Source organism: Ruditapes philippinarum, unplaced genomic scaffold (assembly GCF_026571515.1).
Source record: "Ruditapes philippinarum isolate M1 unplaced genomic scaffold, ASM2657151v2 ctg1601_1_1_1_1, whole genome shotgun sequence".
Taxonomy (NCBI): Eukaryota; Metazoa; Mollusca; class Bivalvia; order Venerida; family Veneridae; genus Ruditapes; species Ruditapes philippinarum.
Genome location: NW_026867017.1, coordinates 1 through 26,963, shown reverse-complemented (window position 1 = coordinate 26,963; position 26,963 = coordinate 1). Strand labels below are relative to the sequence as shown.

Below are 26,963 nucleotides of genomic sequence, written 5' to 3'. Positions count from 1 at the left end.
AGATGTAAACCATTATCTATTTATACATATAACTCATTTTAATCAATTATAACATATATCTCATTTATATTTTCAACTCCTAGAGATATATAATTATATCAAATTTTTGTCATAAAAAGATTAACAATAATTAATTAGTTTTATTAGAATGATAGCAGAAATCTTTACAACATACTTAGACTAAAAACATGTTTTGTACTTGACATAGAAAAATACATTGAATAACAATAGAAAAAAATAAACAATGAGAAACTCAACATACCTGGAATAATAAATCCACAAACTTAAAAGACTGTTGATCACAATTTATTAATAAACTTCTTTGTCAAAGTTACAGTGAGCGAATGTAACTTTGACTGCAAGTACAGTCCTTTTTATGGAAGGCTACCAGGAGAGTTACTCAATCTGCCAAACAGTCCAAACAATACCGAGAAGGAGTTTTAACAAAAAATGTGTTATTAATAATCTGCTAAGCAAAGCCAAAGGGCTTAATTTGATTTCTGAGCGACAAAATCTTTGAAGTTAGAGGAAATGTCAAAGGTGCTAAAAGCTGAAGTCTGACTAGCTATCAGTAGCAAACAAACAATTTGGCTTCAATGTGTGAAAAATATTTTAGCATGTTTTCTTCAACAAAGATGGTTAAGGATGTTTGTTTTGCTAAGCGAAATACTTTGATTAAAATAAATGCAAAATATGTGTAAAGTGTAATCTAATTTAGAGTTGAAATGAAAAACGCAAGACAAAGAAATATTACATTAAAACTTATACAAAAATACTAGAACATATGAAAAAGAAATATGACATAAAATTATATAATAATGCATAAAATGTTATCATTATTTTCTGCATTATAAAAATATACTTAGCATTCTATTAGATATTTTCAGATAGTTTTCTTACATTTGTTTTGTTCCATGTACGCATGTTTTAACACCTTTCATATTGAGCATATTTACCAAATTAGGTAGGTTTATACATTAAATTCAATACATAAATCAATTATATTTGTTTCAAACTAAAACTTAAGATAGATGCTTTTTATGAACGTTTACATGTGTCAATAATAAAAGTCATGCAGTTCGTGTATAGTTCTATATAATCCAATTGCCAACAACCGTTTTAGTAAGATTTTATCAAAAGACTTTGTTAAGTTTCATATAATCATCTTTTATAGGTACATGCTATTTGTGTTGTAACGATTCTATTTTATATACAGGATATTCTGCGCTATGTGTCGACGATTAAACGTACTGTGACGCCTCCGAATTAAGAACTGCCTGTCGAGACTTCCTGGTTGGGCAAAGATGTTTTGTAAGAAATCGTGCGGTCTATGTAGCTAACTGAATAAAAACGAAAATAAAAACGACAAAAAGTATTTATGTATTTACGTTTCATACTTGAAACTGTACTCTGTCTTTTGCCAAGCTAGGACAATGATTCGATCATGCTTGGTAGAGATAGTATGTCGAGTTGTCTTCATGTTCCTACCAAACAGATTTTTAAAATTTTTCCTTAATTTATCTTTGAGAAAGCAAATTGTCTCATAGCGATGCAAACTTAAACTTTTTACCTTAGATCAATGAACAAAATACTTTGCACTACATGTTTTAGCTCGATAGTTTTTAGTTAAAAAGATGATATTCAAAGATCTATTTATTATAAAATATGCAAATTTTGGACATGCCCAGATTAAAGACGGAATTATGATAAATTAATTGTTAATGTGTTGTATAACTTGAAATCAGATTTAAAACGGAAACATACGGACTGAAGTAATATATGCACTTATTGAGCACATGACTGATTTTCTTATGTTTACATGATCTGAACTTTAGTCAGATTGTGATCACACCGCTTCAACGGAAGAATTGAGACTTATAAGGGAGACAAATCATGTGTTATAATTTTTATCGAAACTGCTGTGCTATTGAACCTCGATGATGAAAAATCGAAACCACAATGTCGAAAGTACGATGGTGAAAAGTCTAAATAACGAAATTACGAAATGTCGAAAGTACGATGGTGAAAATACGAAATTATATCAATTTTCATCATCGTGGTTCCGTTATTTTGACTTTTCACCACCGTACTTCCCACGTAAGCATTCCATCATCTTATCTCCGACTTCTCACCATCGTCGTTTCGTATTTTCCACTTTTGCTTGCCTAAATAAAAAGATCTTACTTGTAACCAAGACATTAAATTTATGATGGTGAAAGTTTCTTCGGTATGATCTCAAAAAATTATGCTTTGTAATGTTTGGCATTTTGTCCCCTTTATTCTAGATTTTTTTCCCTTGCACTCCTCCTTTTATATATAAAAATATTACACCACCTGCCGGTATAGGTCGGAAGATATAGCTCGAGGGTTAAAGCATAAACGAGGCTCTGTCGAGCTTTCGCTAAACAGTTATCCGAATATATAATTTGAATTATAGTGTTCAGCAAAGTCATGAAAATCACACACTGATTAAAATGTACTTGGTGTCATGCATGCACTCTTTAACATTATTTGATAAAATAGACAAACTTATATCTTGTCTTATCTAATTAATCGGTGCATGGGTAACACAAATGAAACAAAAGCCGTATTTATAACTATTTTATCTAGAGTCGACAATGAAAATCACTTCAGGTATTGCATTTTATTTTTTTCTTACTGTCTAAAACATTATTGTAATTTCTTTTACAATTATCATTATTATCATTACTGTTCTTGTTGAAATTGTTTTCATAATATTGTGCAAACTATCTTACAGCAGTTTTAAATAATATTGTTGTCTTTGCAGAAATCTGACCCTGATTTCTATTGTCATACCCAATTGATGATTTTTTTTAAATACACTAGTAATCTAAATATGACTTTATGCTCATTTTTTCCTATAAAAGATTGACTGTTAAATTGGCGATGACCAACAAATTTGACAAATATCTTTAAAATATTGGCAACTTCAGTCGGGGATTTCCTTTTATATATTTTTCATTTTCCTATTTTATTCAAGAGGGCCAGTTACACAGACGGTCGGTCCCCAATCGGTCATTTAATTTTAAATTTACTCACTGTTATGATCGGTTGCCATGCGTGATTTTATGTCTGGTTTTCTGTGTAAACGGCCATCGGTGACAGAAAGCAAACTCAAACGGGGTTGGATCGGTGATAAAAACGCTGAAATTTATCGTTTGTAAATCGGAGCTAAATCGGGCGTAACGCTGATAAATCGGTGTTTGATAGCTAGTCATCAGTGGTTAAACACCCCAGTTACACAGAGCCATCGGTGATTGATCGATAGTTTTTTTAGCCAAATTATGGAGTGAACCGATGACAACGTATTTAACACCGATATCGTCTATTGGTAACCTGTTTTCCACCTATGCTATTGGGGAAAGGTAAATTTTACAGGTGAAAAATAACCGATTGGGATTTTTAAACATGTTTAAAATTCTCGATCGGTGAAAATATTTTACAAATAACCGACAGCAACCTATATCACGAGATATGCAAGCTCTTAATCACCGATATCGCCGATCAGACAAAGATAACCAAATATGAATCATCGGCCATATCTGACGGAAAGCGTTAAACCACTGATGACTAGCTATCAAACACCGATTAATCAGCGCTACGCCTGATAGTATTTCAGCATTTTTATTACCGATCCAACCCCGTTTGAGTTTGATTTCTGTCACCGATGGCTGTTTACACAGAATACCAGAAATAAAATCACGCATGACAACCGATCATAACAGCGAGTAAATTTAATATTAAATGACAGATTGGGGACCGAACGTCTGTGTAACTGGTCCCTTACTGGGGTGTTAATATATATACATGTATATTAGCAAGATAGATTATTGAAAAAGTTGGGATTTACGTTGAAGTACCTCTAGAAATAAGCATGTTGTTAAATCTTTCAGTGCTTGTTCTCTTCTTTACGATACTGGTGGGAAATATATGTAAGTTTATTTTATGACATTTATGTGGTATTTTTTATAACCAAATCTTAAACATAAAACTATTTTTTATAAGTACTATAAAATTGGCCTTAGTTGGTAAATAGTTAACAGTATAGAACCTGGCCATAGATACAGACGTTTTCCATTACTAACAAACAGAAATATATGTAAACGTATGTAACATAACTTAACGTTATATCTGATTAACATTTCATGGCATGTTAAAATATTCATCAAATTATTTATAAAATGAATTGAAATGTGTAATATTTCAGATTGTTTAGAATGTTACAGTTGTAACAATGTCACTGACGTCAAACATTGTACATCATCAACTACTTGTGTCGACGCTCAGGTTTGATTGTTTTATTAGCTGATTAGTGATGTTACAAAAAAAAACTTAAGCCAAATAAGTTGAATATGGGCTAAGTTGATCAAAGTACTTAGTTCAACACACTAAGTTGATAAACGTACTAAGTTGAACATACTAAGTTGATTAACGGACTAAGTTGAACATACTAAGTTGATTGACGGACTAAGTTGAACATACTAAGTTGATTGACGGCCTAAGTTGAACACACTAACGTAGATATGTTTCATGTATTTTCAGTCTTGTTATGTGGAGAAATCTAATGTAGGTCATGGTATCACATTTGAGATGGGATGTCTTGACAATACGGTAAATATATCACCATTTTGCTAACCTAAAATATTGTTACAAAGGCGACGTTTATACTGGTCTTAAAAAAAATTCCAATATGCATTCCGTACCTTTTATACAAAATACTTTGATATAAAGGAAGCCGTGTTAAAGATCCCTACTGCGTGACTATTGCAACTAATGCAGATGATCAGTCCGCCATTATAAAACAAGTTGGCCTTGCCTTTTGACGAATAGGTTTGAGTTTGAAAGTTCTCTCATCAATATATGTTGAAATACATTGTACATTGTTCTCCTTTGCATTGCATGTTCGTCAACTATCTTCAAATATACTGTTAACATGCTAGAATCATCTCAGCATTAGTATTGCGAGACGTTGAAATATTGACAGAGAACAAGATAATGTTAAAATGAGCAATCAATTTTTCTAGTTTTGTTCTGCATGTTGAAGTGTTTCCTTTCTCTCGTGATGTACAGAAATGTGGTAACCGGTATCCCCTTGGAAGTTTAGTTGGTAAAAGACAAGTTTCACATTGTCATGAATGTTGCTCCACAGACCATTGTAATAGTAACCTATGTGGATATTCTCGAGGTAAGAATTAATATTTCTTAATTGATAATGTTTCGTTAGTTTTGTTGGAAATTACGGTGTCCTTTTGGGGTGTTGGGTAATTTCAATCTTTGTTCAGAATGAAACTATATATAATATGATTTATTCAAATTCACTATAATATTTAGTTTACTTGAAATAAAGTATGCACTATCAAGATAAAATTATGAAGGAAGCTACAAATCATTTGAAAATTATTCTGATACTATAGTCTGTATCTTTGACCCGGTTTTACCTTCAGAGATAAGTTGTGATGACGATCCTACCGTTGACTGTGCCAGACTCGAGTCTCTTTTCTCCGTGTGCCAGGATTCAACAAAGGCTCATGAACTGTGCCCAAGGTTTTGTGGGCTATGTAGAAATGGTATGTCTTCAATTGTTGGCCGTTTTTTATATGGATGATAAAACCATTAAAACCATATACGGCAACCTGTAATCCGATAAGTGCCATATAAGCGTGATTTCCAAGGTCTTGATCACCATTTGTCCCATACGATACCAATTAGCATACTGACTTGTTTGAAATAGAGGAGACATTTAGACACGATAAATACAGTTTCTACTATCACATTAAATATGCCAGGTTTCATTTCTTTAGAAAATTACAACTTTCTTTAAAAAATCTGAGGTTTTACATGTATGTTGTTTACTAAAAAATGCATAATTTCAAGATTGTTTAGACTTCACTAATTCTTATTCTTATTCTGAAATTCGTGGCCACGAATACATCAATCTAAAAATACATCTAAAGTAGCAACTTCGTTGTTCATATGATGCTCACTATATATTAAAGTCATATTAAGCAGTGTAAACGTCGAACTGTTCAATTAATATTCCTTTTCTTGTAGATTAATGTTAGTTCCGACCGAACTTAGAGAGTACTCTTTCAATGAGTGTCGGCAGGCAGACGTCGTGTTTCATTTGTTGTTCAATCTTAAATTTTTTCAACATAAAGTCCGGAAAAAACGTTTTGGTGAACTCTTATTATACACCATGTACGAGGGGTGTTCAAATATAAATGCAACTGGGTTAATTTTCAGAAGTGCTTAACAAACAGTGCCAAAATATTTATCTCAATCGTTCAAAAATACTCACCACCAAGTGATATACAATGTTTTGGCGTTGAAATCCAATTTCATTTCTTAATGAGTTTTTTTTTGTAATCTTTTCGAGGTATACTGTTCAGACACTGGAAAATAGCCGAACCGAGAGATTTTACCGCGTTTGATATTTTCTTCCAGCAAGGTATTTTTTGAGCCTCAGAAAAAGGAAATAATCACAAAGGGCAAAATCTGACGACTTAGGAGCGTGAGGAAGCTCGACAACCTCTACCTGTTTCAGATATTCTCGTACAATGGCCGCTTTGTATAACGAAGCATTGCCATGCAATAAACTGAAACTACGAAATCCAGTTGCTCGTCGACGGTTTTGAAATATTTCTTTAATTTATAATGGACCTTTCCTTTGTAAAACTTGGCATTTACAGATTTACCATTTGGCACGACAATTTGAATAGCAGGACCTTGATTGGTAAAGAAAATTACAAACATGACCTTTTTGCTATGCAAGGTCTTTGACTTTCTTTGGTTGCCCATATTTTATTATGTATTGGGCTCATAGAAGTGCACACTCGTCTCATCGGCAGTGATGATATGTGCAAACGATCGATTATTGTATTTAGGGAACTGTTTTAACAATTGTTGAGATTCTTACCCGAGCAAGTGTCTGATTTTTTGTATGGAGATGGAATATCCATCTGGCACTTATCCTTCTCATTTTTAAATCTCGTCTGTGAATTGTATGAGCGGCTCCTACAGAGATATCAACGTATTTCGCTAAATAGTTAGTTGTAAATCTTACAGCAGTAGCAATCAAATCCTTTACTTTTTCTTCTTTTTTTTTTTTGGCGAAGTTGCAGTTTTCCGATGACGTGCATGAGGTGCATCTTTTACTGAATCCACACCACTTTGAAATGTCTTATACCACCATGTGACAGATAAAAAAGAAAGTTCATTGTTCACATCAACACGACATATTTCATTAAATATATCTTTCGCATGTATACCAAGAATACAGCTGTTCTTGATATAGGACCGTATTTGGTCAGTGAAAGGAGACTTTTTCCCAACCATGTTAGCTTTAGTATACTCGAGTAGATAGCGTTAATCGAGCTATTGTGAAAGCTAGACTGAACAGATTTACACATGTATTTTATCAATTGAGAACTTATACCACCATCCATACGATGCGTAAAAAATATTTATTGGCTTAGAAGCTTTTATATTTGAACACCCCACGTACATTAAATAATTGTCAGTTTGTGTGTAATCAGTCGAATAAACCATCTGTATATCGTAGACCCTTACTACCATACAATAATAAAATAACTGTAAGTGATTTTACATATCTTTTAGGTTCTCTACCAACAATGAATCCAGGTCAACTAACAACTGAAGGTATAAATACTATATTTACATGATACACAATGTCACTTTCATTTCATTGTGAGTCACCCAAAATAAACAAATGTTCTTTTAGTACCGTATAATTTGATTGATAACTCCTACTAGATGGATAAAACTACAGTAAATAACAAGAATTTGTTACATAAAAATGAATCAGAGACAAATGTTTTATATAAAGAATCTACAGATTAAGTCTCAACCTGTTGACGATTCTACCTAGCTGCACTCTTGCCAGACATAATTACTGTCATTCTGTCTACCAGTAGATGTTGACAGTCTGTATATTAGTGCTGGCGTGACTTAAAAGAAAGACAAAAAACTGGTTGTGTACTTATCATTACAGAAGAATGCTCATCATTAATTATGATCTATAATCACATATTCTGCTAATTTTAAACATAACATTTACATCCTTTAATAAAGGTAGCTGTCAGGATATGAAAAGTAATTGTGACATATATGATGACGCCGCTTGTACAGGAATTTTTGAAAGTTGGGCACGTGCTCATTGTGCAAAAAGATGTAACCTTTGTGGTAATCTTTTTTAATTCATTTTGATTCCTTTCTTATCATTTATTTATTTATTGATTGTTTCTATGCATGAGTACATGTACTGTGAATAAAGTTTAATTGCAAAATTTGTACGGGTGAAGCAAGGATTACATATGGTATTAGAAAGCAATGTTCTCGTGCTGATAAATGCGGAGGCTTTTGCCTTTAAATATATACTACTCAACTTTTGCTAAGCACCATAAGTTAATTTTCTATATTATCACAAGTATTAAACAGTTGTCTTTCCAATTTTTGAAAATTCTGATACAGAAATGTTTCGAAAAAGTCCCCTGACATGAATCCGTGTTGACTTCTCGTCTAGGTATAGAATGGAAAGAAAGCACCCCAATATTTTCATGTTTTGATGGGTATATAATCACATGGCGACATTACCTGCTTATTGTCATTCAGTGGCTTACATTTCTTACATCTGTCACTTCGATATGACGAATGCTAAAATTAGGCTGTATTTAAGAAAAGCAGGGTTATGGAGGACTGTCTTGGTGCGGCGATTGGTGTACACCACACCGTCATCACCAGAGCCTATGAGAGATGCCGGCTACATAGTCCCCCGCCAAGAGGCATGCTGGAGGTCGGCTAAATGTCAAAACACCAGCTCAGGACGGTTTTTGGTCGTTCAGGCACGTAGGTTTTCGACAGCAACTTCTTTTCGAAATGACAATGCTAATGCTGCGGGTCCAATCCGTGTATCCGTTCAGGCGGTACGTAGAAGGCTGCATGAAGGTAATATGCGGCCGACGAGACCTTGCATACGTCTCCCTTTGACGCGTCGACATCGCCAGACCCGTTTGGAATGGACCACGGAGCATACACTGTGGACGATGCAACACTGGATACACTTTCTGTTCACCGAGGAGTCCAGGTTCTGCCTCGATGACACACCGCTACGGAGGTGTGTCAGTTATGGTGTGGGGATGCATCAGCTGGGATGGACGAACCGACCTGGTTCTGCTAAATAAAGGCACATTGACAGGTCAGCGATACATAGACGACATCTTAGACAACACGGTTAGGTTGTATGCTGGAGCAGTCGGCGATCAGTTCATTCTAATGGACGATAATGTTAGCCCTCATAGGGCGAGGGTGGTCCTGGACTGGCCAGCTCGCTCATCTGACTTAAATCAAATAGAACACATGTGGAATGAGCTGCAGACTAGAACTTCAGCTCGTCAGCTGCAACCCAGAACCATCCTGGAGCTTGGAGCCATGTTGGTCAAAGAATGGGCAGTCATACCTGTTAGAACAATCAAAAACCTAATAGGGTGTATATGAAGGTGCTGCCAAGCTGTCATTGATAGTCACGTGTCACACACACGGTATTTAGTCTAAAAGTGTAACAATTTGATAAATTTGGAAAACACGCTGCATGTTCTGAAATCATCAAAGGGGGGTCATCTTCTTCTCTAGCACCAAGTTAGTGTAAAACTCATTTGTAGGGGTTAATATCGTTTCAGCTGAATTGATAAAACAGTAAATCAACATTTAAAACCTTTCGCACGGCGTTAATAAAATTATCCTTAAAATTTCACACTCAAACATATGGTGCTTAGCAAAAGTTGAGTATTATATAGGCTCCTAACTGGAAATTCTTTGAATTCTTTTACAAAGGCAAAGAAGGAAAATTAAACTAGCACAGATATTTTGTTTAACTTTTCTCTATTTGCTTAAACTTTGCAATATGACTGGACAATTAATGTGAAATAAAATAAAGTATCGGTAAGCTTGTTTAGGAATTATCTGCTCCTAAAGTTACATAAAAAGAAATTAAACTTTTAATTCATTTTTAGAGGCAGATACAGTAAAGACTGTCTTAGTGACCCCCTGTCTATAGCGACATTCTGTCTTTAGTGACCATAGTTAGGTGCGCCGAACAGTATTTACTGTATAAAAGGTCTGTATGTAGCGACTCCCTGTCAAGTCTGTACAACCACCATAAAATAGTCTCCCGTTACGGTATATAAGCCGTGCCAAGCGACTTTTGCAAGGGGAGTTCCTCGTATGGCGTTAACAAAAAATTTAAAGTTTTTTAGAAATTAAAATCATAGCATATATAATGCATAATGGGACTTTAAGGAAATAATACATGCAATGTTTATACTGTCTTGTTTTGATAAATGATATGTGGTATGTTTAATATATGGTTAATTTAAATAAAAAATATAATTAAATATGGTACTATCCTGCTTTTCAACAAAATATTGGTAAAATATGTTCATATATCCGAATTATGTAGAGACTGTTCACAGTGACTCCCTGTCTATAATGACATTTTTCCTTTGCTTCCATCGAAGGTCACTGTAAACAGTTTTTACTGTAACTCAAAATAAGGAAAGTGACTTAAGACCGTTGTTTTTTTATCAATTTATTAACTTAATTCTTTGCCTTTAATTTAAGTTAGATACACATATGATTATATATCAAAATTCCTAACAAACTTTTATCGTTAATATACCCCCCACACTCCCCCCCCCCCTACTATAAATAAATAATAATAATTTAGCGCAATAATGTTGTTGACTCGTGGCTGTTTTTTCCGAATGTTTTAATACTGGAGTCATTACTTACTTTCTCCATGGAATTTCTCTGTCAAGTCTAATACGAAGTGTCTTAAGCATTTTCCACCATATACAACTGTTTGCAAGTCAAGTCATGTAAAGTCAATAGGTCAATACAATGTATTTATTTATTGTCGGAAATATATATTACAGTTTGTAGTGTTGTTAATATTTAGAGATTAGCTCCGCCTACTTGATTAAATATGCACACTCTGAGAACTCTCTCTCTGAGCCCTCTTTGATAGACAGTTTAGATTACACATGCAATGTAGCAACATCTCTGTGAATACTCTTGTAAATAAATCTTAGAATAGAATGTTTATATTGAGTTTTCAATACAGTACAATGGCGACGAGGATTTAAAAAGAAAAATTGGATAACATGATATTTGTTTGATTAAATTAAATAAGTGAACACCGGAAATTTACACATTTTGGAATTTAAAGTTTAAAACACTTTTCCTGGACTTTGTTACAACTTAGCTCTATCAATAATACTGATACAGTGACAGTATGGCACAAGGATTGCCAGTTTTTTCCAGCATTTGGTGTAAGTGAACCTGGTGTTGACACAAGATGGAGCAAATGGACAGGTCGATTCGAAAACATAATGATTGGCATGGACATTAAAGATAAAAAACGTCAGAGAGCCTTATTTCTACACTATGCAGGGGAAGAGGTAAATGACATCTTCGACGTACTGCAGAATACAGGGGATGACTACGAATCAGCAAAGATAAAGCTAACAGAGTACTTTGCCCCAAGAAAAACACAGAATTTGAGATATATAAATTTAGACAGGCAAAACAGGAATCTAATGAAAACATTGATAGTTTTCACACACGTTTAAGACACTTAAGTATAAACTGTGAATTTTCGGAAACAGACAAAGAAATTAAGTCACAAATCATTCAAGGCTGCACCTCAACTCGACTGCGTCGCAAAGCACTACGCGATGACCTGACATTAGACAGTCTCATCAAAGAAGCAAGGACACTAGAACTATCAGATCAACAAGCTTCTGAAATTGAAGGTCAAGCAAAATATGACGTCGTTAATGCTATGAAATCACGACAAAGACAAAATCAAAAGGCGCAAAAAGAAAGACGCAGACACATCATTAAGGAATCAATATGCAGATACTGTGGCTATGAATATCCACACAAATCAGGAAAATGCCCAGCCAGTGGAAAAACATGTACATATTGCTCAAAGAAAAATCATTTTGAAGCAGTGTGCTTGTCAAAGAAACGGACAATAACTTCACATGCCAGCTTAAATGACAGCTCACAAAGTGAAAGTGATAAGGACAAAGAAAGTGAAGATGAAAACGAAATATATGGACTATCTGTCAATTCTATGCAATTACAAAGACCAAGGCTGAAAGTGCATATCAACGGCTGTAAAATTAAAGCATTAATTGATACAGGATCATCAATAAATGTAATTGACGAAAACACGTACTCAAAGCTTCAAAATAAAGTTCATCTTAAGAGAGCACACACCAAAGTCTATGCATATGGTGCTAGTAAAGTTACCTTATTAGGCAAGTTCCAAGCACAAATTGAATCTAAAAAAAAAATAACAACAGCTCCAGTATATGTGACAAAGGGCGCCAGCGGTAATCTTCTCTCTTATCAGACATCTGTTGACCTCAATATCATTCCAGAAATAAACACAGTCACAGACAGCAAGGTCGATGAACTCTGCAAAAAGTACCAAAACCGTGTTCACAGGCCATGGGGAAAATGAAAGCAACAAAAGTCAAACTATATGTTGATAAAAATGTTCAACCTGTTACGCAACCACATAGACGAATACCTTTCCACTTAAGAAAACAAGTTGAAAATGAGCTCCAGAGGCTTGAGGACCTAGATATCATTGAAAAAGTTGAGGGTCCCACAGACTGGGTATCACCCATTGTAGTAGCTCCAAAGCCAAAAACCAACCAAATAAGGATATGTGTCGACATGAGGCTACCGAATCAAGCCATAAAGCGCACAAGACATATTATTCCAACAATTGATGACATGATTGTGCACTTAAGTGGTGCCAAAGTTTTCTCTAAACTCGATTTAAATCATGGATATCACCAATTAGAACTGTCAGAGGAATCACGCAGCATTACAACATTTACAACACATGTTGGATTAAGACGATATAAACGCCTCAGTTTCGGAATCAATAGTGCAGCAGAAATATTCCAAAATGCTTTAAGTACGGCTCTAGAAGGTCTGAACGGCGTGAGAAACATTTCCGATGATGTCATTATATGGGCTGGCGACCAAGCAGAACATGACAGAAGACTTGAGGCAGTGTTAAAGCGACTTGAGCAGAAAAACTTAACTTTGAATAAAAGCAAATGTGAGTTTAATAAGCAAAAACTTGAATTCTTTGGGTACATTTTCAGTAAAGATGGAATGTCAGCAGACCCTAAGAAAATTGACACAATTAAAAAGACACAGCCTCCAAAAACAGTTTCAGAAGTCAGAAGTTTCCTAGCAATGACAAATTACGTGTCACGCTTTATTCCAAATTACAGCACTATAGCAGAGCCAATACGTCGTCTGATAAAGAAAAACGCAAAATGGGCATGGCAAAATGAACAAGACGAAGCATTCAACAAACTGAAATCTATTTTGAGTAGTGATACAGTCATGACATACTTTGATCCTAATAAGGAAACACAAATAATCACAGATGCATCTCCAGTCGGAGTAGCTTCAATTATGCTCCAAGAAGGTAAAGTTGTGTGTTATGCAAGCAGATCACTGACAGATGTTGAACGAAGCTCTTACAGTCAACAAGAGAAAGAAAACCTAGCATTAGTTTGGTCATTAGAACATTGGCACATATACTTATTTGGACATAAATTCACAGTCATAACTGATGCAAAATTTCTTGAGAATATCTACAATAATCCTAAATCAAAACTTGGATCTGCAAGACTGGAACGTTGGAGAATGCGTCTGTTATCATATGACTTCAGGATCGTGCACAAACCTGGAGAGTCAAACATGTCAGATTATCTAAGCAGACATCCAGACACAGGACAAGGCAGCAAATCAAGCATAGCTGAAGAATATGTAAGTTTTCTTGTATATCATGATGTACCTGTTGCAATGAACATGAATGAAATTATTCAGGCAACTTCTACGGACAATGACCTCCAAATGGCCATTAAATCCATAAAGACGGGTTGTTGGAGCAACACCAATAAAAATAAAGTATTTGATACGTTCTCTCGCTGTAAGAATGAATTATCGGTAGTCAATCTCCAGGGAGGTGAAATCTTACTGCATGAATCAAGAATTGTTATTCCTAGGCAGTTGCAAGATAAAGCGATATCATTAGCTCATGAAGGTCATCAGGGAATTGTTAAAACCAAACAACTGTTAAGAGAGAAAGTGTACTTCCCAGGCATGGATCAACAAGTTGAAAATATGTGCAAAAGCTGCATTCCGTGCTTAGCAGCAACAAATTCAAAAACAGCATGAACCTTTAAACATGAGTGATATGCCAAAATACCCATTTCAAATGATTAGTTTGGATTTTTGTGGCCCATTTCCAGATGGAAAATATCTGCTTGTACTAATTGACGAATATTCACGTTTTCCTTTCGTAGAAGTCTTAAATTCCATAACAGGAAATACAGTGATCCCTGTGCTGGACAAAATATTCTCAGAAACCGGAATTCCTGAAATTCTCAAGTCAGACAACGGCAGTCCTATGAACTCTCACCTATTTAAAAGTTTTGCAAAACACATGGGCTTCAAAGCATAGGAAAATAACCCCATTATGGCCACAAGCAAATGCTGAATGTGAGCGATTCATGAAAACCATAGGCAAGTCAATACGAGCTTCTCATGTGCACCATACAAACTGGAAACAAGACATGTATGCATTTTTAAGGAATTATAGATCTACACCACATGGGACAACGGCCGAAACTCCTGCACAATTGTTCTACGGGAGGCCTATTAACATCAAAATTCCCATGGTTCAAAAACAAAAGAAATCTAAAAATGACATAAAGGCCAGAGAAAATGACAGAAAATCAAAACAAAAAATGAAAGTATACGCTGATAAACGAAGAAACGCTCGGAAAACTGAAGTTAAAATAGGCGACAGTGTGTTAGTAAAGCAAACCAAACAAAACAAACTCACAACTCCATACGACCCTAAACCGTATGAAGTAACCAAAAAAAAAGGATCAATGATAACGGCAGAGCGAGAAGACAAACACATCACTAGAAATTCATCACATTTTAAACGTGTCGGCAACTCTCAGACCCAAAGTCTAAATGGAAATTCTCCTTTAAATGTCGAGGGTGAACACAGCAATACAGAACCAATTTACAACGAAACGAGCATAGAATCACAATCCGATGAAAGCACAATGTTTGAAACCTTACCTACATCAAATGAGTATACTTCTTTGCGAAGATCTGAAAGGCACAGAAAACCACCTGACTATTTAAAGGATTATATGTGTAAATAGTGTTAAATAGTGGCATAATAATCCACTAAAAGTTAGCTAAATGAGTGAAAACCACCTGTATATATATGATATATATGACTATTTAGAAGAATAAATGTATAAACAGTGTTAAACAGTGGCATAATAATCCACTAAAAGTTAGCTTCAACTTAAAAGGAACATTCATTCAAACAAACGAGTTCGATTATTTTAACTGTCGGTGTGCACAAACATTCAAAACAGGGATTTAATATAACTGCTGATAATCATACAATTCTTTACTATGTGCTTAAATCTCCAGAGGAAAATGGAATACAAGTATAAATGAAACATTCAATTAGCATTTTGATACTTAAACTATTTGTGTATCATTTAGATTCTATCTTCAATCTTTATTCTAATTTGTTTTATTTCATGCTGATAAAACCTGTTTGTATTCTGTAAACATTGAAAATTTACTCAACACAGTTTAGACATTAAGTTAATTTATTGGACTACGGACAGTCAGTAACTTTCTAGACTTATTGCCTCTAGAACATAAACTGAGATTAAATGTGATAGCAATCAAGAGACTATCATTACTGGATATAAAATAATCATTAACTTGTAGTGGCAGCGCCAGCGTGAAATAAACACCTGTGAATCAATGGATATCTGAGACAATAACATTACTGTCAGACAAATAATTAATGTCCTTCATTAGGACTGACCAGTGAACTTTAAACCTAAGCAAGGCGGAGATGTAGTGTTGTTAGTATTTAGAGATTAGCTCCGCCTACTTGATTAAATATGCACACTCTGAGAACTCTCTCTCTGAGCCCTCTTTGATAGACAGTTTAGATTACACATGCAATGTAGCAACATCTCTGTGAATACTCTTGTAAATAAATCTAAGAATAGAATGTTTATATTGAGTTTTCAATACAGTACACAGTTTAACTATGTAAAGCTTTTGAGTAGAAAATTAAAAGAAGAACAATTAATATAATAGTGACATTTATAACGAATTAACTTCCTTAAGTTGTAAAGGCATACGGTCAAAACAAATAGATTTATGTTTAATTTATGTTACAAGTGTTAAATTTAGATCGAATTGCGACTACAACTTCCGGTCCACCACCAATGATTGGATCAACTTCCGGTACTTCATCTAGGAGGCCTGGGTTAGTAATCGTTAGTGGCAGCAGTTATAAAATTCAGGGAATAAAATCGCCTGTCAGCGGTAAATATATGAACATTTTTGACGTCAGTATCTGGAATGTACTAAACATTCTATTAAATATTTTCAGATAGATAATGTTCTTACATTTGTTTTGTTCCATATTAAAAGTGCATGTATGCATGTTTTAACAAATTTCATTTTGAGCATATTTATCAAATTCGGTAGTTTTATACATTAAATTCAATAGATCTACATAAATCAATAATATTTGTTTCAAACTAAAACTTAAGATAGATGATTTTTATAAACGTTTACATGTGTCAATAATAAAAGTCATGCAGTTCTATATCATTCAATTACCAACAATCATTTTAGTAAGATTTTATCAAAAGTAAAGTTTCATATTATCATCTTTTATAGGTACATGCTTTTTCAACAATCAGACTTTCAACTTAGGTGACCATTGGCAAGATACTTGCAGATATGATTGTCGTTGTATCGAAACAAGTTCAAATACTGCACAGTGTCAAGACGTGTAAGTAGTTGGTATATGTAATTGACAATTACGTGTAGATATGTTTGTCGCTGTACCGAAACAAGTTCAAATACTGCACAGTGCCAAGACGTATAAGTAGTTGGTATATGTAATTGACAATTTCGTGTAGATATGAGTGTTGCTGTACCGAAACAAGTTCAAATACTGCACAGTGCCAAGACGTATAAGTAGTTGGTATATGTAATTGACAATTACGTGTAGATATGAGTGTTGCTGTACCGAAACAAGTTCAAATACTGCACAGTGCCAAGACGTATAAGTAGTTGGTATATGTAATTGACAATTACGTGTAGATATGAGTGTTGCTGTACCGAAACAAGTTCAAATACTGCACATTGTCAAGACGTGTAAGTAGATGGTATATGTTATTGACAATTACGTGTAGATATGAGTGTTGCTGTACCGAAAAATTAAAAACACACACAGTCCAATGGCTTGAAAGAAGTAAGTGACAATTATTACGTGTAGATATGATTGTCACTGTATTAAAATGTGTATTAAAATATGTTAGTTGCTGTATTGAAACAAGTTTATATGCTGAACAGAAAATGACGTGGTATTTCAATTACTACAATGAGGAGTAATTAGTACGTCACGTAATTAGTAATAACCTGTATATATTGACTGTCTAGATTTTTAAAACTTTGATTTTGTTTTTTTCAGTTGCCCTCATTACTCAAGTCTGCCACCATCATGTACGATCAGACAGAAATCGGGTGACTGTTGTCCGAAACTAGACTGTGGCAATGAGACTGATATAACATATCATCCTGGTCCTGTTAACACAACAGCAATCATAAATGCCAGTAAGTACTTATAACATGACCTTTATACCGGGACCGCAGCATAACTTACGTATCATAGCCCGAGAAAACATATATCGAGATCTCACATAACGTCATATAAAGATACAAAAATATCATTTTATTTATATTACTTTTGAAGTTTACGAAGAAATAGGAAAAGTTTTATGAAAGCAGATCTACTTCAAGTTGATTCTTTTAAAATGCTGGGTAAACATTCGCTTTTCTCTAGAATATAAGTCGTCTTTAAGAAATAACTTTATACATGCACTATAAGTCCTCGACATATGTCGTACTTCCGAGTTCTCACAGAATCTGGTAAGCGTATATTTCACAAAGAACAACAATAAGTCTTATCAATTCAGCGCTTTCAAATATATACATGTAAAGATGAGACATATCGTTAAAGGTGGCTGCCAGGACAAGATTCCCGGATGTGAATATTATGAGGACGTTGTTTGTAGAGGAATTTACGAGCCCTGGGCGCGTGATCATTGTTCGCTTAGATGCGGATACTGTGGTAGGATAGGTTTATTTTAGTTTTAAAAAATGTTCTACTGAGAACAAAGTTCCTGAAACTTATGTTTACCATTTGCAAGACAGTTTCCTAGAACTACATTACCAGTACCCGTGAAGTGCATTACCAGTACCCGTGAAGTACATTACCAGTACCCGTGAAGCACATTACAAGTACCCGTGGAGTACATTACCGGTACCTGTGAAGTACATTGCCAGTACCCGTGAAGTAACATGGTCATGTAGGACTCGAACCAACGGTCACTTAACTTCTAAACATAAAACAAATCGGAAAAGCTGATGGTTATGACTCCCTAAGAGTCAGGATAAAATAAATATATTATATATTATGCTATTATAGTGACAATCATAACGCTAGTTTTAAAATAACTGATAATTACGAAGGTATTATTTACTTTTTCATAGATTTCTAATAGACTGTGTTGAAGTGATTCTATTTTATATACAGGATATTCTGCGCCATGTGTTGACAATTTGACGTACTGTAACGCCTACGAATTAAGAACTGCCTGTCGAGACTTCCCTGGTTGGGCAAGAGTCAATTGTAAGAAATCCTGCGGTCTATGTAGCTAATTGAATAAAAACGAAAATAAAAACGCCATAAAGTATTTATGTATTTATGTTTCAGTCAGGCACTAGAAACTGTACTCTGTCTTTTGTCTAGCTAAGGCAATGATTGGTTCATACTTGGTAGAGACATTATGTCATGAGCTGTCTTCATATTTCTGCCAAAACATATTTTTAAATTTGTTCCGAGAAAACAATTTGTCTCTTGAGCGAAGCAAACTTTCTACTTTAGATCAATGAGAAAATAGTTTGCACTAGATGTTTTAGCTCTACAGTTTTTAATTAAAAAGATGACATTTAAAGATCTATTAATTATGAAATATGCCAATTTTGGACATGCTTCAATGTAAGACAGATCTATAATGGTTATTTGTTGTATAACTTTAAATGATTAAAACCTGAATCATACGGATTGAAGTATTCAATATGCTCTAACTGAGTGCATGAATTCTCAGCCCAGCTGACAAAAGTTCAAATTTTCTTAAATTTACTTGATCTGAACTTTAGTCAGATTGTGATCAGATCGCTTCATCGGAAGATTGTCATAAATTGCCAAACCAATTTTTATCGAAATTGCTGTGCTATTGCAGAAAAAAGCTATGCCTATCTTGAACTTATCTCAGCGCATATTTGTAACGTCCAGTGGTATCAGGCAGCTTCAAGAAAAGAAACAACACATCTACTAGTGATACATTCTGTAAATGTTAAATGAAATAATACTATAATAGTACAGATAATTAGTGGATTGTAAAACGGACATTTGCCCCCTTTAAGACTCCCCGACCCCGACATTTGTCCCCCATTTCTGTAAATGTGTAGACTTAGCCGTATAAATATTTTTAAATGATGTTTTTCATCTTTTCTTTTTTTTTCAATATCATAGACTGAAATTTAGCATGATTGTTTTCAATTAAGACAAGATATTAACAATTATAATTGCATAGTTTTTTTATTACTTTACCCTTTTTAATAACATTTTTAAAGCATTATTTTACCATTTAAACTCACCATGATTCATGTACTCGAAAAGATTAAAAACGTTGAAAGTAGGGTGTTGAAAAGTCGAAATAACGAAAATAGATAAATACAGAATCCCTTAAGAAAGCCCAACACGACAAAATTGAAAATGTTGCAGGCTCGGTTTGATTGAGCCTGTTCATGGACGGTACTGGAAAGTGCAAGTTACCGTCCACGCCCCCTAACACCGGCTTAAGCAGAATTCAACATTTAAACATGAAATAGTAAAATTTTGAATTTAGAAACATCCGCAGATGTGTTAATACGGCGGTTAGCATGGAACTTCCGTGCCATTCCATGAAAAGCGGCGTATGGTCCCCAAGTAATGAAAAGCGTGTGCCCTAAACGAGAAAACAATGGGCGGAACTAATTAAAATGGAATTTTGAAGGGGATCAGAGGTTATGAAGCCTGCATATCACAGATAAGACGTCAAAACCACGATGGTGAAAAGTCAAAAGTACGATGGTGAAAACACGAAATTACGGTATATCTAGTTTTCACCATTGTGGTTTCGTTATTTTGACTTTTCACCACCGAACTTTCTACTTTTCATCATAGTATCATCGACTTTTCTCCATCGTGGCTTCGTAATTTCGACTCTTCACCATCGTATTCTCGTGTTTTCGTTCAAGTTATGCGTATGTGTCGCGATGGCCTAACTGGACACCGTACAGAAGAACTGTTAATAAGTTTTGTTTGTTATGTTCAATCTACTTGGTTGAACATTTAAATAAAGAAAAAGTAGTGACAGCCTCGAAAGGAAACAAACAAACTGCAAAAAAGCAACCTTCCGCCTTTTAAATTATTGAAACATGGAACCAGTGTCTACCCTCTTTGTGATGGGGGAAGGGGGCACATGTTCACTTTTTCAAAACATATGTGGGGGCAGAAAATGTCTGCCAAAGCTATTTAAGAAAAATGTCAGAGGGAATATGTCCTAGGTTCAGTGGACGACGATTCTTAAGCCTCGCCTGAAAATAGAACCATCGATAGTTTTGTTTGCGAAAGTGATAAATAAATATCGCTACATGGCTAATTTTAAATAAGGAATACATGTATTTTTTTCTTGCACGACCCTTAGCATCCAAACTACCAGTATTATATACTTTAACAGTATAAAGGTCGTGAAGGACAGAAAAATTAGATGTGATGAAGTACTTTCTACAACACTTGACATCAGCTGTTGTGATTGAAATAAATGAAAAAATGAAATCCTTTGCAATGACATGTAAGACAATTTATTTGAATTTTGTTGTTAACTTGTTTCTTTTTGTTGACGATAAAATTCTCAATAAAGATAACATGTAATAGAAGCATATGTATACTATCTTGTAATGGGTCGATAGTTTGAATATTTAAAATTGGTGCTTTTATACTTTATTTTATGTTACATGAGACATTAATTAAAAATCTACAGAAATTCTTACTTTTACAATGATTATATTGAAGTGAATTGTCTTGTTTAAATTATGTTGAGAAATTCATACACTGTCATAGCTGAAGATGATATCTCCAAGGTTACTTTTTATCTTCATGATGCCACGAGACAAACTTTTTGTCACATAGACATTAAAACAATATACAACATTCTCATATATGAATTATGCAGACGTATACTCGTCTTATATCGTTTGTCTTTTAATCAGTTCCTATAAAACACGCGTTATAAATCATGCAAACACGAATACGTGAACAGAATCAGAAGGCGTATCCTCGGTTACAACAAGGCAGTCTTTGAAGCCATCGATTGCCCATGGATGGGATATAGGTTGACGCTGATTGAGGAAATTCGCCCTTCCCTTGACCTTTTCTCAAAAAAGCTCAAAAATGCCCATTCCCGCTTTCTTTAAAAGAAGAAAAATCCCTTACCCCCAAAAAAACTTGTTACGTCGGATATTTTTTTGTTTAACCCCGTCGGGACCAAATTTAGGTCACCCCGGGATTTTTAACAAAATTTCCATGGCGGCGGCGATTTCGAACGATTACACTCCCATCAGACGTAGCAGCTAGTCGGTCGGGGAAACAACGGCGTCGTGATGACTGGAATATTGTCTCTCGTCTCCTATTACGTATCTCGTCTGGAACCCTAATATCTAGGACGTCAATACGACGACACTGGATACTTGCAGCGGCTAACATGTCTGTCATATGAGACGTGACTCCTATATACTCAGTGTCAGTTTCAAGCACTCTTAAGACATTAAGTTTCGGATCCGTTGAAACAATGACGAGTTTAGATACATCCCAGAAAGTGACTGCGACAGAATTCGTTTCACGAAGGGTAGTAACTTGGTGTGGCTGATCATCCATCAATAACTCATCAAGAAATCGTCCCTCTGGCAATTTAAATTTCTTCAGCTTTTTGTTCTCCTGGTCAGCAAGAACAACTGCAGTATTCCCTATGAGGGCTACGCCGGACAACATACATCTTTCTTCATTTGCACACTTAGCGCTGAACATGATCTGTTGTGAGATTTCTGGACTGTCTACGTCATCGTCAACGAAATCTAGAAATTGTCCGCTGTTCGTTACTATAACAAAATCTTTATCATCAGGGTCAACTTTAAAAACTTCATCGAGAGAAAGAAACTCGCCCGGAAGAGTCTGTTTAACGGTCGATACGAAAGCATCGAGAACATTTAGATCTCCTTCTGCGTATTTCATGAGAGCGCCAGAATTAATCTTTTCAGTGAGATCATGAATATTTACCTGAAGTTCAGACGAAGATTGGCAGAGATCTGATATCAAGTCTAGCACTTTATTCGGATTACAATCAGTCGATTCGATCTCAATAGCTTTTACCCTTTCAACGAGATAGTCTTGTAATCGGCGAACATTAAAAGATGACAAATCTTTATCTAATGTTTCTCTGGCTTTCGTTCTAAGACTTTCTACTCTCTTACGAAAAATACGATAAACTTCATTAAAACTTTCCTCAACCTCAGTTATTGACTTTTGAAATTCATCATGGATGCTTTTCATCGTTTTTTCATCTGAATTTTGGCATTCAAACAATCTAGATGCATCAGAAGCTTGCTGAGCAACCAAGCATTTGAGTGCATTTAAGCGCTTATTGATCACTTTTGCAGCAGACGAACAATCACATTCACCTTCGCTGTGACTGGAAGCTGCACATTCTGAACAAATGACAATATCATGCTTGGAACAATAAACATCTAGTGGTTTCTGTGGGTGACGAGCGCATGTGCAAAAGCTACTTCCGGGAGTGATACTGCTGTCAATTCTTTCACTTTCATTCTCAACAAAGTGAGCAAGTTCGGATTTTCCTTCCGGGTCAACTTGATCTTGAATACCAAGGGCGTTTAAAATGGAAATGGAAACTGTGTCGTTTGATAGTTCTTGAATGACGTTTTCGGGCGTGGATCCTGAGGGAATATAATGTGGATGGCGACACACGGGACACTCAAAGCAATCTCTATGACGTTGTATGACCTTGACATAGTCCACTAAACATGAAGCACAGTAAGAATGTCCACACTGTAACATCTTCGGCTCCGTAAAAATATTCCAACATATTGTACATGTTAAATAGTCCGATGTTAAGTTCCGAATCTTTCTATCAGCCATTTTATATTACTGATATATTCATCCGAGTTTAAGTTTTTATCTTTACACTAGTTAACAGATTACATGAAAAACGAAACTAGGTCTATCCTAGTTAATAGTTAAATGTTTATGTAGAGAGTATTAAGTGTCGCACAAGGACATTTATATCAATTACATGTATATTAATTTCATGTGAGAGGGTAAATTTTACCTACCACGTGAGGACAATGTTACGATAGGAAAACCCAGTTTTGATTTGTATCTCACGTCTAAATAGAACATTTAAACATACCATTAAATAAAAAAAACCCGATTCACTAAAGTTATAGTTAGGAAGTTAGGAATTTACTTTACTTTTAAATGACAATTAACACTGTACGTACTATGATTATTATTTAGATATGAAACAGTTTTCCTTGTCAGAGATGTTGTTTAAGCTCAGTTAATCTTGAAGCATCAACCGTCTGGATTGTGTCACGTAGAATTTCCAGGGCTTGAACCAATAAACCATAGGTTGAATGGTAGGTCTGTGTTGCTCATTGAATCATAAACACTTTGATTACTTTATAACACACGCACGCACGTACACATAATGCTGCCATGTCCTGATTATAACGGTTGTATTGAGAACAAAATATAATTTTCAAACATTTCCTTATACGCACATTGAAAGATCTTAATCAACCAGAGTGGGTGTGTGGGGGAGGTAAATTTTAAACAGTAGACAAACAGTAAGCATATTGATAGATTGTTTAAATAGAACACTTGTTAGTCTGGGAAGTAAACGTATCGACAGACGATTTAAGTAGTGATGTAAATATAAACAGGATGCAATTAGAATACAATCAGTTTAATTAAGCAGTAAATTATGAAAGTTTGTAATCCTAGTAGAGGAAATTATAACCAGAATCAGTCAGGGGAGGTAATAAGAAATAAGAATAATGGCAGTCGCGAGCAGTTAGTGGACAGATCGTATCTACAAATCTGCCTGGGTGGGAATTCTATTGTCGGACTGTTTAAAGTAGGTCGGACTTAAATTAGTTATTTGGAACTTGAAATATCATCAGGATGGGATTTTCTAAGCAGTTAGTTTTGTACGCCATTAATATATCCAATAGTATGCCGTATTCCATACCTGGTGATTAATTGACGTGTTTCAATCACAAGCACGCACGAGTATCGGACCTGGGAAGAAAATATAACCTAATTAATAAAAAAAAACCTCTGTGTTCATCTTAAATGTGTCAAAAACCACAAAAGTGAAATATGTGCCCGCCTTAAAAATATACTAAAGTTTTTAGGGGTGCCGGAAACACCACATTCGATTCTACGAGCAAGGGGTTCATTTTCTGGGACGTTGTGAAAACAAAAAAATAAAATTAATTAAACATTAAAAATTTGTTTATCTCTATTTCACGTTTGTATTAAGCTTCCAAATGAGACGGACCCCAAGTCTCTAGCCCTTCCCGTTCATGAAATATCTATCAGAAAAAGAGCGCATACGTGCTATAAATCCCTGGAGGTACGTAAACATGGACTAATACATGTTTGTGTCAGTCGAGTACGGGTCAAAATCACTTATATTTACTAAATAATATTACTAAATACATTAAATGGGATCACTCACAACTGTCAGTAGCATCTGATACACGCGAGATTCGAGACTTCTGCGGATGTCACTAAAAATCTGGAAACAAATTGATCCCTCGGAAGCATTTATCACAACAAAATTACAAGAGAATTGCAGACTCGGTTTAATTGAGTCTGTACATGAGGGATAATGAATACGTGCAACATCCCTCACGCCCCCTAGTACCGGCTTGAGCGGTACTCAACTCTCACCACTTAATAGTGCTTAAAGTCATAATTTAACAAAACTCAGAACATATTAATTGTAATTTATTCATTTAAGAAATGAGCAAGTGTGACATTTATTCTATACAAAGGGCAAAACATATCATTATATTCACGTAGTGAAATATTTATATCAAAATTACATTGATATAACTAATTATCAAACATACACATATATGATACATTCTTGCCATGACCATGAACGACTTTGTTCTAGTTCTTATGCTTTTTCAAAACACTCACATAAAAGTTGACATGTTTTAATATCATCCAATGCAAATAGCTGTACAAGATTGTGCATAATATAGTCTTTAGATTTCTTATATTTTCATACATTTGCACTTTCTGTCACCTTTTACCAGTCTGTTTCGTATATATCTAATCTTTCTCTATTTTAAGACAATAAGCCGATATTCTTAGTTTTGTAAGTAACATGTAAGTAAATGTTTGTTTTCACAATATTCAAATAAGGAGCTTTTAAACAAAATCAGGTTTCCAATATGTGTACAATATAGACAAAAAATTTAACAATTGCCATGATTAAACGTTAATTCTAACACGACTCGCATTTTCCCCTATTGAACATAGAAGAACCGAAACTGTGTATTATTATGCAATATAGAGTCACTGTTTGACGTTCTATATTTAGACATGTGACGTAATTATTATACATGTGACGTAACCACTATAGAATCCGACGCGCTGACAATAAGTACGGAAACAAATCCGGCGCAATTTCGCTTAATAGCAGGTACGGCAGCATTTATTTGTTTATGTCGTGTAAGAATCGAAATAATATATCCAAATCGGTGATTTTATCGCTGGATAACATCACTGTTTGTCGTTCGGATGCGCATCATTATATCACTCGGGCTACGCCCTCGTGATATAATTCCTCGCATCCGAACTCCAAACAGTGATGTTATTGAACGATAAAATCACAGTTTGGGATATATTATTTCTTAAATAATCCTTAACTCCTCCAGATGAGTCGAAATATTTCAAGACAATCAAACTGGAGAAAAATGTACTAATATGTTTTAAGCAAAGTCAAAAGATTCAAGTAATAATTTAGATGTTACGTGCGAATAATAACTAATTTTGCAGAATTTATCACTAGATCTATATCGCTCATTCTCACTAATAAGTAACAATGTATTATTTAACATGTCGCAAGACGTGCCCAAACAAATGTGATGAAATTCAGAAGATTTATATTCATCATATATGAGCACATACTTACCGCAATAAAATCGTTTACGAAGCAAATTCAAAACCGCGATATGTCTCTTTTGACATGCCACTAAACTTATTAAAAGATGCCTACGTGATCTGTCGCAAATGCATTTAACAACTTAGGGGTGCTCTTAAAGAATAACCTGCTCGAATAAAGCATAGGTTCAGACTAGAACATTACCCTGTATGGACTGTCTTACTAAAATAGATACTTATTGTTTCATTTCGGCTTTCATTTAAAAAAAAAAAAATTAATTGTTTGTCTTCAAATATATAATACCTACGTTACACCAACCTAGTTATAACCAAATTTTAACACAAATGTAAAATAAACCAAACATTTTTAATTTCTTTTGTCAGTAAAAAA

At 34.7% G+C, this 26,963-nt stretch overlaps 2 protein-coding genes across 3 annotated transcripts in view; one reads left to right on the top strand and one right to left on the bottom strand.

Moving 5' to 3' along the window:
* The window catches only part of LOC132734502 (uncharacterized), a 29,477-nt gene extending 10,515 nt beyond the window's left edge, over positions 1 to 18,962 (top strand). Inside the window, exons 1-13 of one of the 2 annotated variants that reach the window (XM_060721247.1) lie at positions 2,523 to 2,634; positions 3,915 to 3,953; positions 4,229 to 4,308; positions 4,564 to 4,632; positions 5,092 to 5,206; positions 5,466 to 5,588; positions 7,639 to 7,680; positions 8,113 to 8,223; positions 16,384 to 16,518; positions 16,879 to 16,993; positions 17,678 to 17,820; positions 18,227 to 18,337; positions 18,803 to 18,962. In XM_060721247.1, the coding sequence (XP_060577230.1) occupies positions 2,619 to 2,634; positions 3,915 to 3,953; positions 4,229 to 4,308; positions 4,564 to 4,632; positions 5,092 to 5,206; positions 5,466 to 5,588; positions 7,639 to 7,680; positions 8,113 to 8,223; positions 16,384 to 16,518; positions 16,879 to 16,993; positions 17,678 to 17,820; positions 18,227 to 18,337; positions 18,803 to 18,927 (1,224 nt within the window). In that variant the 5' untranslated portion in view covers positions 2,523 to 2,618 and the 3' untranslated portion in view covers positions 18,928 to 18,962. Of the gene's footprint in view, positions 1 to 2,522; positions 2,635 to 3,914; positions 3,954 to 4,228; positions 4,309 to 4,563; positions 4,633 to 5,091; positions 5,207 to 5,465; positions 5,589 to 7,638; positions 7,681 to 8,112; positions 8,224 to 16,383; positions 16,519 to 16,878; positions 16,994 to 17,677; positions 17,821 to 18,226; positions 18,338 to 18,802 lie in introns of those variants that run through there. The other variant, XM_060721248.1, reaches the window with a different exon arrangement.
* Positions 18,963 to 21,865: 2,903 nt separating this feature from the next.
* On the bottom strand, positions 21,866 to 23,650 carry LOC132734501 (tripartite motif-containing protein 5-like). The gene has a single exon (XM_060721246.1). The coding sequence runs from the start codon at positions 23,525 to 23,527 to the stop codon at positions 21,866 to 21,868; it is 1,662 nt and encodes a 553-aa protein (XP_060577229.1). The 5' UTR covers positions 23,528 to 23,650.
* Positions 23,651 to 26,963: the final 3,313 nt, after the last annotated feature.